Source organism: Emys orbicularis, chromosome 2 (assembly GCF_028017835.1).
Source record: "Emys orbicularis isolate rEmyOrb1 chromosome 2, rEmyOrb1.hap1, whole genome shotgun sequence".
NCBI classification, from domain to species: Eukaryota; Metazoa; Chordata; order Testudines; family Emydidae; genus Emys; species Emys orbicularis.
Genome location: NC_088684.1, coordinates 300,188,832 through 300,202,213, shown reverse-complemented (window position 1 = coordinate 300,202,213; position 13,382 = coordinate 300,188,832). Strand labels below are relative to the sequence as shown.

Here is a 13,382-nt window from a genome sequence, read left to right as displayed (position 1 = left end):
AGGTCATCCTGTTTACCCTTTTTAAAAATCGGCACATTAGCTTTCTTCCAGTCCTGTGAGCTCCTGAGCCAGCTCTTTTAAAATTCTTAGATGTAAGTTATCTGGAGCTACTGATATAAAAATGTCTGCCTTTAGTAGCTGCTGTTTAACATCCTCCAGAGATACTAGAGGAATGGAAAATGCGTTATCACTATATGATGAGACTGTATCATCTTTTTCTTCCCCAAATACAGAACAGAAATATTTATTGAACACTTCAGCCTTTAGTGCATTATTATTGATAATTCTACCATTTCCATCTAGTAATGGACCAATATCATAGGATTATTTTTGTTCCTAATATATATCTTATTGTCCTTAACATTGATGGCCATAGATTTCTCCTTGGGTCCTTTGATTCCCTTGTCAATTCGCTACAATTCCTAACTTCTGATTTATATTCATTACTATCAACTTTCCCTTTCTTCCATTTGTTATCTATTTTATAGTTTCCTTCACTTCCCCTCTAAACCAGGTCAGTGTTTTAACCAATATGGCCGTTTTCCTCGATTGTGGCTTTTTGGGCATCTAGTAAACTATTCTTAAATGATTCCAAATTATCATTTACATTTTTCCGATTAAATTCTTCTTTCCTGCTGGTTTGGCTCATATTTTTTTCAGCTTTGTGAAATTGGTCCTATTAAAGCACCAAGTGTGTGTGTGTGTGTATATATATATATATATATATATTACTGGTCTGGACTTCATTCTGTTTGCACATTATAAATGCGATCAAGTTCCAATGGTTAATCACCCTCACTGCTAACAAATTATGTCTTATTTCTAATTTGAACTTGTCTGGCTTGTTTCAAGACACTGTTTTTTGTTCTGCTTTTCTCTACTAGAGTACCCAGTCTTTCCTCCCTGTGGAGGTACTTGAACACTGTAATCAAGTCACCTCTCAATTGTCTTTTTGATAAATTAAACAGATTGAGCTCATTAAGTGTCTCAGTATAAGGCATGTTCTCCAGCCCTTATATTATTGTTGTGGTTCTTTTCTGCAGCTGCTTCGATTTTTCAACATCCTTCTAAAAATGTGGATACCAGAACTGTATGGAGTATTCTAGTATTGATCTCATTAACAGTGTACACAAAGGTAAACTCACCTCCTTGCTCCAACTCATCACTCCCTGTTTATGCATTCAAGGATTGCATTAGCATTTTTTGTCACCGGATCACACTGGGAACTCCTGTTCTGTTGCTTGTCCACGGTGGCCCCTAAATCCTGTTCTGTCACTACTTTCCAGGAAACAGTCCTCCACTCTGTAGGTATGGCCTGCATTTTATTTGAATGGACCCAGTTTACTAAGTGATCCAGATCACTCTGTGTGACTGTCCTGTCCTCATCTACCACTCCGCCAATCTTTTTGCCATCCACAAATTTTATCAGTCATTGGGTAACTGAAGCTTGAGCATACATAATATATGGGTTACCTAAAATCCAAAGGACTGATATGCTACAACCCAATCAGATCAAGATTAAGAAGAAATGTATAAAAGATCTTAGTGAACCTGGGCCCAAACTGGATATACACTGGAGTAGAAACTGAAGAACGGGACTGAAGGACCAGATCAAGGGATCAGAGAAGGCGACAACTATCATGTAAGATGGAAGTACTTCTTAATGCCGCAGAATGTGGTAACTTGGGCCCATTTACCAATTCTGTCTTGTCTGTTATTGTCTGACATAAATGTATGGTCAGACACTATAAGTGCCAATAATTCTGTCTGAAATTGTATAGAGGTGAAAATTGATTTAAGACTAAATTGTGAAAATAGGAGTTTGTGTGCAGGCTATTGCCCCACTGCTGTTTGAGAAACCTATTGCTGCAAATCCATCCACTGTGTCCGGCACGTTGCTGAGAGTCACAGTCCTGCATAGCAGGTGATTAGTGGCCCTGCACTCTTCCACGACAATGACATAACTTGTGTCAGCCAGTTTGTAGTGTAGTCATGGCCTTATGTGCCTCATACTGGCATAGCTATGCTAGTCAGGGGTGTGAAAAAAAATACACCCGCAGCAACACAGCTAACTAACTTAGGTGGCTGTACACCAGCTTCGCTAGCTCAGTATATTTTGTTATTCCCTAGCCCAGTTCAGAATAAAGAACAGGAGTACTTGTGGCACCTTAGAGACTAACAAATTTATTAGAGCATAAGCTTTCGTGGGCTACAGCCCACTTCATCGGATGCTGTAGCCCATGAAAGCTTATGCTCTAATAAATTTGTTAGTCTCTAAGGTGCCACAAGTACTCCTGTTCTTTTTGCGGATACAGACTAACATGGCTGCTACTCTGAAACCAGTTCAGAATGTTCACTTTAGAGCCCAGAGAGGAAAAAGAATTGCCAGCTGCCTTCACCATAGGGTAACCCGACCCCTGTAGTGCCGTGTCATGAGCGCAGTGCACACAGCAGCCATGGCAGCTATCCATTCTGCAGAGGAACTAGTCAGTCTCTCTCTCTCTCTCTCTCTCACACACACACACACACACACACACTCTCTCTCTCTCCTTTCCCAGATGAGTGAACAGCCTAGCTACTAGCAAGGTTAACAATCAAATCAAAGGTCTGTAGCATTTGAGGTATAATATTCTAAGATAGGGTTCTCAAACTGGGGGTTGGGACCACTCAGTGGGTCACAAGGTTCTTACATGGGGGGGGGGGTCACAAGCTGTCAGCCTCCACCCCACACCCTGCTTTTCCTCCAGCATTTATAATGGTGTTAAATATACAAAAAGTGTTTTTAATTTATCAGGGTCGCACTCAGAGGCTTTCTATGTGAAAGGGGTCACCAGTACAAAAGTTTGAGAACTGCTGTTCTAACAGGTCTCCATGGGTATTGTGAAGCTCACATAAGCCCCAGTATAAGCTGACAGTCTCAGCAGCTGGGCATCTGATGTCATCAGATGGGCATCCCATTTACAGTGGATGAGGAGTTACCATCTATAACCACCATTGAATGAGTGATGGGGGCTTGCTCTCAACAGTTATAGAGAAGGAGCAGAGTGGCAAGTGCATACCCCCTCATCTCAGGAAAAGGCCCAGGGAAAGTCTCTTTCCAACTGGAGAAGGGGCAGAGAGCAGGAGAAGCAGCCAGATACCAATTCAATGCCCAAAATTCAATCCCTCTTGGGATACCCTTGTGTACATCTGAAAAACTGCCCCACCCTATGAAGCTTCAGAGAGAAGGTATTAGACACCATAGTAAAAAGCACAGTATAATAATCTAGATAGGACAGAAGAGAAGCAGCAGAAAGCAGCTAATGCATCACTTTATGCAGCCTGAATCGGGCTGCAGCGGGGTGGAGGGCAGCCATGCAGCCATTCTAAAAGACTGAATCGCTGTAAGACTCATATTCTAGCCCCTTGTCCATATACCTTTGATCAGGCTCCCACTGTCCCGAAGTCATTACACTCTATATGCCTGTACTCCCCTATGTCCCCTTCCATGCGTGTTCACCAGCCATGTCCGGCTGTTGACAAACACACACCTGAATGGGACTAGGCAAGTGTTTGCTCAACCTCACTGGGTCCATTACTTCGGTAAGATATTTTACTTAGTTGGGTGAGGTAATATCTTTTACTGGAGCAACTTCTGTTGGTGAGAAACACAAACTTTCGAGCCACACGGAGTTCCTCTTCACCTGACGAAGAGCTCTGTTTGGCTCAAAAGTTTGTCTTCCTCACCCCAGAAGTTGGTCCAATAAAAGATTACCTCACCCACCTTGTCTCTCTACTATCCTGGGACTGACAGCTACAAATACACTGCATTTAAATTAGTTGACATTCAGATTTAGTACAGGGTCACCCTATGGTGAGGGCAGCTGGCAATTTCCCCCCCCCGGGCTCTAAAGTGAACATTCAGCATTGGCCTAGGAAAGCTGCATCTTAATAGAGTGAAAGAATAGGAATCCCAAGAGGAAAACACTACACTAACAAGCACTAACAAGCCAGGGTTCAAGAGGTGTTTGTATGATTGCAGCAGTGAACACATCAGGGAATCCAAGTGTGTCAGAGAGAATGGGGACAGTGCATACATTAATATGCAGTCAAGGCATTCTTATTCTGATTCAGGTCTCTTATTTACTCCTGTGGTACAGCGCTTTGGGTGAGCTTTATGTGGCTAAGTATAGACTGGCCGTAATCTTATAATTCCATCCCCCTCACGCCCACAACCCACTCTGTGGGAGTGTCACTGTACCATAGTTGTGAATGAGAAGAGACTTGTGATAATTTGTGAGCAACCAAGTTAATTTGCATGGGAAGAAACTTTAATCACTTTTCCTATTAAACCAAATTTTCCAATTGCCCTGCCCGCCCCTTGGCCTCACGCACCCATTTTTCCCAGGGCAGGACTGGGGCTGGGAAGGAGGGTGGAAGGTGCAAGTATTAAGGTGCTGGAGAACCACTGGCAGCTTCTGGTCCTTCAGGTGCTATTGGCCTGTTCCTGCTCAAAGAGGGCCATGGCCAGGTGCGAGCGGGAGGAGAGCCCTTCCAGGTTACTGAGCACACAGCGGTGATACAGTTCCTCGCTCAGCCGGGGGTTGCAGCTCCTCAGCATATATTTCTGCACCAGCCCTGGCTCCACAGCCCGGAACAGGTGCAGGCCGGAGTAGCGAAGGAAGACATCAAATACTTCCATGCTCTCCAGCACTTCATCCCGGTCCAAAATGTCAGCCGCCAGCTTGGTGCGTGCTGCCATGTAGTCAGAGTTGTAGAAGCAAGCCTCAGCAAAGGCATGACGGTCAAAGTGCCCATCCCTCAGGAAGTCGGTGCTGGAGGAGGCGGCCTGCTCGCCATGGTACATCAGCACTGGGTTGAACTCCTGGAAGTGCATTGGAAAGAAGACCTGCCAGTTGCTGATGGTGTTCATGCGGCAGCGATTCAGGAACTCCGTGTTAACCTCTGTCCAAACGCTGGCCAAGAAGAAGAGGGTGTCCACAGGGTGCTTCTTCGACACTATGTCCATGAGCTTCACCTGGGATGGCACCTCGGTTTTGACGCTGATCCAGGGGATTTTCACCTCTGCATAGCGTTTTTCAAGCTCTCCCACCATAGCTTTGACCCCAGCAAAGACATCCAGCTGGCTGACCCGCTGAGCATCATAAGGCTGGTAGATGAAGAGCAGGGTTAGCAGGGCGTTGTCATGTGTGTCCAGCGTGTTCATGGCAAACATGTCTAGGAAGTTGCTGACAAAGTCCAGCTCCTGCACGGTCAGGGGCAGCACCAGCTGCACGCGTGTAGCCTCTGTCACATAGGGCATGGGGATGATCTCCACCTTGCTGAGGGGTCGCACTAGACTCACCCGCTTAGCCAGAACATGGCTGTGGCCCTTCTGGGTTACAGCCTCCAGCAAGAGGTCCAGCATGTACTCCATGCCCCGTGTGGGGTCAAAGCGCCGGTAGCCATTCAGCAATTGTTGCTTGTAGAAACGAAGCTGGGGCTGGTAGCGGCTGTTGAGCTGCTGGAGCGCTGCCTCAATGATGTCACTAACATCGGCCTTGCTGGCTCCAGCCAGCTCACATTTGGGGGAGCCATCGGGGCAGGAGAAGAGGTGCTGCTCTGTGAAGTAGTCCCAGCTGATCACCTCAAAGCGGGATTTGGGGACAAAGGGAGCATTGATGCCTATGGGCCACGTCAGCCCACCCTCGCGGGCTGGAGTCAGCGATGTCAGGTTCCTGATCTGCATCTGTGAAGAAAGTACACTCCTATTTATAGAATCATAGGTATAGGGCTGGAAAGGACCTTGAGAAGTCACCTAGTCCAGTCCCCCACACTGAGGCAGGACGAAGAATATCCCTAGACAATCCCTGACAGGCGTTTGTCCAACTTGTTCTTAAATACGTCCAATGACAGGGATTCCACCACCTTCCTTGGAAGCCTGTTCCAGAGCTTAACTACCCTTATAATCAGAAAGTTTTTTCTAATATCTAACCTAAATCTCCCTTGCTGCAGATATTAAGCCCATTACTTCTTGTCCTACCTTCAGTGGACATGGAGAACAATTGATCCCCATGCTCTTTATAACAACCCTTAACATATTTGAAGACTATCATCAGGTCCCCCCCACCCCCGGTCTTCTTTTCTCAAGAGTAAACATGCCCAGTTTAATCTTTCCTCAGGTTTTCTAAATATTTTATCCTTTTTATTGCTCTTCTCTGAACTCTAATTTGTTCACATCTTTCCTAAAGTGTGGCACCCAACACTGGGCACAGTACTCCAGCCGAGGCCTCACCAGTGCCAAGTAGAGCGGGACAAATATCTCCCATGTGTTACACATGACACTCCTATTACTACATCCCAGAATATTAGCCTTTTCACAACTGCATCCCATTATTGGCTCATATTGAATTTATAATCCACTATAACCCCCAGATACTTTTCAGCAATCCTACCACCTAGTCAGTTATTCCCCATTTTGTACTCTTCCATTTGATTTTTCTAACTCAAATCCTACCATGACATTGCCCGTTTTGTTTCCCTTTTATCTTCACCCAGACGCTTTCAACTTATCTGCCTCTTACCTCCTTGTGGACTCAGAACAAGTGTATGTATTCTCGATGTGTAATGCAACATTTCCTCCCTTTCTCCCCATCTTTCCTTCCTGAACAAGCTATACCCCCTATACCAATATTCCAGTCATGAGATTTATCCCACCAAGTCTGATGCCAACTAAGTCATAATTTAGCTAGTGTACTATAACATCCAGTTCTTCCTGTTTACTCTCCATACTCCTTGCTTTTGTGTATAGACATCTATAATGTTGAGCAGATTCCTTCACTGTTTTCCCTCTTGTTGTTCCTATGACCCTATTGTAATTTTCATCCCCCGCTCCCAACATCTAGCCCTCTTTTAAGGTCACTTTTTTTTTTTTTTTTTTTTTTTTTTATAATACCTGCTTGTGGGCTTTTGTCAACTGCCCCCTTTGAATCTAATTTAAAGCCCTCCTCACTAGGCTGGCGAGTCAGTGTCTGAAGATGCTCTTCTCCTAGAGAGGCAAGTGGTCTGGTCCCGCTTCCTGCCCCCCTCTTCACCCCAGAGGGGCAAATGGCCTGATCCCGCCTCCCTACCTAGAGCTTCCTGAATCCTTGGTGGTGCAGGACAGTAGTGATTCTGATAGCCCCTGCATGAGGAGGGTGTGGTATTTCCATAGAGGAATCTGCCACTGCCTAGCTGTCAGAGATTCTCTGTTCCCCCATAAACCCTGGGGGGGGGGAGGGGGGAAGAGATCCTGTCTGACCTCACACTCCATCTCTGCCTCAGGTTCCCTGTCGGTATTCCCCCACTCAGATACCTGGAGTTGTTGGATCTCCTGGTAGGCTCTGTCCAGCTGGATCCTGCTGAAATGCTTGTGCAATCGGTACATGAGGGTCCCCTCAGAGACAGGGTGCACAGTGAGTGCCGCCTGGAAGTCCTCACCCTCCTCCTTCTCTAGGTCTGCATTTTTGGCCAGTTCATAGGAGCGGTAATGCTGGCCCTGAAATGGAGGAGACTAGTTAGGAACCCTGACACTCACACTGGGTCCTCCCTCCCCCACCCACTCATTCCGAGGGTGGTGAGACCCAGAGAGACAAACACTTGGGCATGGAAGTGGGTTTCACCCTCCACTCCTCACTTCATATATCAGAGGAGAATCCAGATCTCCTTGTTCTTTCTATCCCAGGCTGCCTCCCACCTCCTTGAAAAATTGTGAAATAGATGAAATCTGACTAAATCTGTTCTCTCAAATGTCAGTCTAGCTCCACCTCCCAAGTGCTGAGGGTGAAGACTGGTCTCTTGTCCCATGCTGCTACCCCACACCTCCTTTCTGCCCAGTACTTCACAACATAGATTTGGAGGCACTCACCCCTTTGCCCTATGGCACAGGCATGTGAGGGTGTGGAGTCTATTGGGTTGAGGCTGTGCCCTAGCCCCTGGAAGGACAATACCTGGTGCTGGGAGACACAGCTGATGCCCAGGAAGTCGATGATGCAGCGTCCCAGCCACTCATCCGGGCGCACACTGAGAATCTCATTACGGCAGCTGTCCAGATGCCGATGCAACTTGAGCAGCAGGCTCCGGGAAACCAAGTAGCCAAAGCCACCATGGCAGTAGCGGGCCTGTTCATCCCCCCCAATGAACTCCTCAGCCCGTCCCAGGTAAACATCCTGATTAATGCTTAGGTGCGTCACCAGGGTCTTGATCTGCTCGGCCTGGGCATAGGTGTCATCCTGCATGACATAGAACCAGTCATAGTCACCCCCAAAGTGCTGATGGATGTAGCGCATGGTCTCATACATCAGCCAGACTGGGCGTTCGTCCCCATGTGACACCAGCGCCATACCATGAGGCACCTTGGCGCTGCGCAACCCTGTAAAGTACAGCAGGTGTGGGAAGTGATGGGCCACTGTCTTGTTCACTGCCACAGCCAGTGTGTTCATGGTTGCCTTGGAGGTGAGCACAGCCACAAAGAGCCGTTCATGGAAGCCCAGCTCTGTCTGGATATAGCGAGTCCTGCAGGGAAAAGCCATGGTTACAACACAAGCAGCTGGGAGAAGGGAATGAAACAGATCTATCCTTATGCTCGCATCAGAGGCAGAGGGGGCACCCATACCCACAATTGAGGTTTCAAGTAATCTGATTCCTTTCAAAGCTCTGACTTAGGGCTCAGCTGGACACATTACTAATGATCTCACATTTTTAAGGCACCTTCCTACTTCACGGAAACCAAGGCTAGTTAGCATCCTAACGCTTGTATCCAGCTATACAGAGAGATGGCATCACCCACTAATGAAAGACTGCCCCCTCTGGGCTGGGATGTAGCAGTGGTTTAACAGCCACACAGCAACGCTGAACAACAGTTTAGGGCAAGAAGTGAAGCTAACTATTGCATTCAATAGAAATTGTACGGGGGGAAGTTCAAGGGGGCAAAATGTAAATATATGAGAGATCCTTGGATACCCTGGCGATCACATCTTGACTCCTGAAAAAGTGCCACAGGATCTTTAATGACCACAAATGATCAAGATCTTGCTTTTATATCATACCTGAAAGATATCAGTCTGGCAGCACTGACTTAGAGGGGAAACTGACCCCGAGAGATCTACCCACCCAGCAGTATAGCACCCCTTAGTGCCACATGATAGCATTGGGATCAGCACTCACTAAATGGAGAGTGCACTCACTACCAAGGGCCCCCCCCCCACACACACACACACTGCTCCCTGCAGCCTCTGTTTCCTATTCAAGTACTAGGAACATAGAAATTGCCAGACTGGATCAGACCCGAGGTCCATCTGGTCCACTATCCTGTCTCTGATGATGGCCAGCACCACAGGTTTCAGAGGAAGCTGCAAGTAGCCTTTTAATCACTAGTAGTTTGACTGGTTTAAACCCTGAAGCATGAGGTTAAATACTTCTTCCAAAATTTATGTTAGCACTATAAGAAGTTCGGCCTCATTGACATCCTGTGGCATTGAGTGAAAAGCATTTCCTTTGATTAGTTTTGAATTTCCCACCTTTTAATTTAATTGAATGTCCCCTTTTTTCTTGTGTTTTGAGACAGGGAGAACAGAAGTTGCTGATCTTGCTTTAGACCCCTCATTATTTTATATACTTTAATCATGTCCCCACTTGTCTCCTTTATGAGGTAACAGTCCCAACTTTTCAGCCATTTCATAGGAGAAGATTTCACCCCCCCCCCCCCCCAATCACCTAATCATTCTGGTCTTCCTTCTCTGAACCCCCTCTATTCTACAATGTGCTGCACACAGTACCCAGATGAGGCCATGTCATTGATTTATAGAAATGCATTAATTTTTTACTATTCTCCATTCCTGACGTAACTGAACATCTTGTTTGCTTTTTGTGACTGCACCTGCAGACTGAGCAGAGATCTCCATGCAGCTGTCTAGAATGACACCAGGTTACTTTCCTGAATGGATTTTGAACTGTGTAAATTATGAGTAGATTATTTTTTCCCCTCCAATGTGTACTGCTTTGCAGTTAGCAACATTGAATTCAATTTGCCATTATGTTGCCCATTCATCTAGCTTGATACAGGCTCTCTGAAGTTTTTCATGGTCTGAAAAGACAATTTTCCTTTGGAGAAATTGTGCTGGCTATACACTGTCACATCATAATCTTCCAGCCATTTTATTATACTATATTTAATTATAGTTTCACCAACTAACCCAGTCTGACCCTGTTTAGCCCGTAAGAGCTGATGGAACCCACATGTTAGACATAGGCGGTCACCTTCACCTCACAATGACTTGCTCAAAAGTGACTAATAAAAATAACGATGTCATCTGCAAATTTTGGTACTTTACTGCTCATCCCTATGGTGGGGTGTCTACCCAACACTGTAATGAAAAGGGTTAAAACTGGATCTTGGGAGCTCAATTAAAAAGTGCCCGGCCACACCTGCAGGGTGGGCCAGTCACGACGACTGATGTATCCTAACTGGGAGAGGAACTGGGGTCAGTATAAACAGAGGAAGTCTGTGGCAGAAGGGGTGACAGCTGAATTTAGTATGAGGGGCTTAGTGAGTGTTTCAGGAAAGTGAGGCAACATTAAAAAAAGCTCCACTACATTTTTTAAGGATTCTCAGCAAGGTAAGAGAGTGTAGTGGCATGGATGTATGGGGAATATAGTAGGTGATGGTTATACTCAGTAGATGAGTCCGCTTCACTGTAAAGCATAAGAAGATGAAGGGGGCTGCAGGGAGAGAGGTAGGAACTCTGCAGTTGCTCCCTGGGATTAGAGAATGGAAACAGCCCTAGCAGACATTCAATTGACGACTAAGAGAGGAATAAAATATCAAGCCTAAGGAGGGTAGAAGGGGGTTTAAGCTTACACTTTTACTTTGGCATTTATTGGGGGATTCCAGGAGGGAGTGCTGAGAGTCCTAGCCCTGCAAGAAGGGTGAACTCACAAAGGTTGTGGGACAGGCCTCCTTACAGGCTTAGTATGAAACAGTCCAGGGAAACGGCAGCAAGAAGTTTGAGGGATTGAACCTTGACTTGCCTGCTGGAACCCACTGAAGAAGCAGGCCTGGATTCCCCTACAACCACTGGTGAAGCCTCTAAGAAGGGAATAGATGACTGGAAGTCCTGAGGAAAGGGCATATGAACCACTGGGACCAGGACCAAATGCAACAGACTAGATCAGGGATCGGCAACCTTTGGCACGCGGCCCATCAGGGAAATCCGCTGGCAGGCCGGGCCACTTTGTTTACCAGCAGCGTCCGCAGGTTCGGCCAATCGCAGCTCCCACTGGCCGCCGTTCGCTGTTCCAGGCCAATGGGGGCGGCGGGAAGTGGTGTGGGTTGAGGGATGTGCTGGCCGCCTGCGGATGCTGCGGATAAACAAACCATCCCAGCCCGCCAGTGGATTTCCCCGATGGGCTGTGTGCCAAAGGTTGCCGATCCCTGGACTAAATGGAGCAATTGGACATTTTATTTTTTGGGCTTTTTGCTACCCTGAAAGGTGTGGCACTAAATAATGACCTGGCCAGAGCTGAGTTATGGGAAGACAGAAACTGCGGGGCAGAGCAGTTATAAATAGGGGCCACCAATCAGGGAAGGTGCCTGCTATGCCACATCCACTGATGAGGGGGCACGCCTGCCGCGAATGCACTCTTCTACAAACCCTCCTTTCCAGAACATTAATAAATATATTAAACAATATAGATCCTAGGATGGAACCTTGAGGCCCTGGCTATTAGCTTTTTGTCATGGTGAATACTGACTACTTATTCGTTCTCCTTTGTTTTCTTTCTCCTAGCCAGTGTTTGATCCATGAGAAGGCTTTGCCTCTCACCCCTGGACTATTTAATTTCTTTAGTAGCATTTTGTGAGGCATCTTATCAAAGCCATTTTGAAAGTTCAAATAAGTTGTCAACCGCTTCTCTTTATCTGCTACTTTTCCATGTTCAAAGAATTCTAATATACTAGTGGGAGACAATTTTCTTTTGGAGAAACTGTGCTGGTTATACCCCATCACATCATAATCTTCCAGTAAATATTATACCATATTTAATTATAGTTTCAACCAACTAACGCAGTCTGACCCTGGTTAGCCCCTAAGAGCTGATGGGACCCACATGTTAGACATAGGCGGTCACCTTCACCTCACAATGACTTGCTCAAAAGGAGCGTCTCTTACCTGAGCACTTTCTTGTAAGGCTTGTTGGGGTCTCGGTAGTAGGGAACAATCCTGGGTTTGAAGTCCTCATCATTCTGGCTTGACCTTCCTCCAGCAACAGAGTCCTGCTGCATTTTCCCAGCAAACAGCCCATTATTTACCCCTGTGTCCATGCAAGTATCCTCCCCATCACTCTGGATCCAGGAGACACGCAGCAGACTTAGACTGCATCCCAAGGAGAGGCCCAGGATGAGTGGCAGAGCAGGCCGCAGGAAGGCAAGGAGAGTAGCCAGACGCATGGCAGAGCTATCATGAAACAATATGCAGAATCTTCAACAAGGAAGTATCTAGAATCACAAAAAATCTGAACAAAGGGAGATCTAGAAATGCACCAGAACCTGAGAGAGCTAGAAAACAGTGATCCAGAAGCATGAGAGGCACGATTTCCCACTTAAAGGCAGTAGTAGGCCACAGATCTAGCCCAGTCATGGGTGTGTAACAATGTCAGAGATAAACCATAAAGTTCAGAGAATTTGGCAATATGGCTCATGTTGAAAAGAGAATTAAATGAGCCCCAGGTAGTGTCCATGCCTGGAGATATGGGGAGTCATTCCCAGCTCCTTGATAGGTGAGGCAGAGAGGGCTCCAGCCCTGAGATCTGTGGATCCAGTCAACTCCAGGGACTTCAAGATACAAACACTTCTCACATGGGATGGAATCAGAAAGTTTCCTGAACTTCTAAGTACAGTAGCCTTAAGAGCAGAGGGAGAAAGAAACCAATGCTCAGGTCCCTTGGAATAACATCTGGCAACATGAAACACTGACCCTTTGCAGCTGGTGGACAGTATCTCAGTGATGACTCAGGCTAACAGCACGAGAGCCTGTCCCACCTGCTTGTTTCTTGGTTCCCAGCTGCTGCACTTTTGATGGTCCCATCCAGGCTACCTAAAGAGAGGGAAACTGAACAGCCAGAACTGCAGGATTGAATCTGCCTCAGTGACAACTGTGCAGACTCAGATTAAGGTTAGGATACCCTGAACTCCAGAGCTGGGATTACCATTCACCCCCTGCTAGAAGAGAGGTCAGAAGCTCCACTTCTGAGACAATGCCAGGGAGATTGGCCAGTGCTTCCTGCAGTAGGAAAAGATGAGGACCTTAGCATAGGTAGTGGAGGGACATGGGCTACAGGGGATTTTCCCCTTAAGGTACAAGTTCCAG

General features: G+C 46.6%; 1 protein-coding gene across 1 annotated transcript; it reads right to left on the bottom strand.

Annotated features, from left to right (window-relative positions):
* Positions 1 to 4,294: 4,294 nt before the first annotated feature.
* CHPF2 (chondroitin polymerizing factor 2) lies at positions 4,295 to 12,880 on the bottom strand. Its single transcript, XM_065398222.1, has 4 exons — positions 12,186 to 12,880; positions 7,968 to 8,532; positions 7,334 to 7,516; positions 4,295 to 5,728 (listed from the first exon to the last, which is right to left on the bottom strand). Exons 1-4 carry the CDS (start codon positions 12,461 to 12,463, stop codon positions 4,466 to 4,468), a joined length of 2,289 nt encoding a protein of 762 aa, XP_065254294.1. The 5' UTR covers positions 12,464 to 12,880; the 3' UTR covers positions 4,295 to 4,465.
* Positions 12,881 to 13,382: the final 502 nt, after the last annotated feature.

Coding starts and splice junctions, on each gene's coding strand:
- CHPF2 (XM_065398222.1), bottom strand. CDS start 12,463: ATGCGTCTGGCTACTCTCCTTGCCTTCCTGCGGCCTGCTCTGCCACTC. Junction 8,533..12,185: donor CCTTACAAGAAAGTGCTCAG/GTAAGAGACGCT, acceptor TTTTCCCTGCAG/GACTCGCTATATCCAGACAG. Junction 7,517..7,967: donor GCTGTGTCTCCCAGCACCAG/GTATTGTCCTTC, acceptor CCTCCATTTCAG/GGCCAGCATTACCGCTCCTA.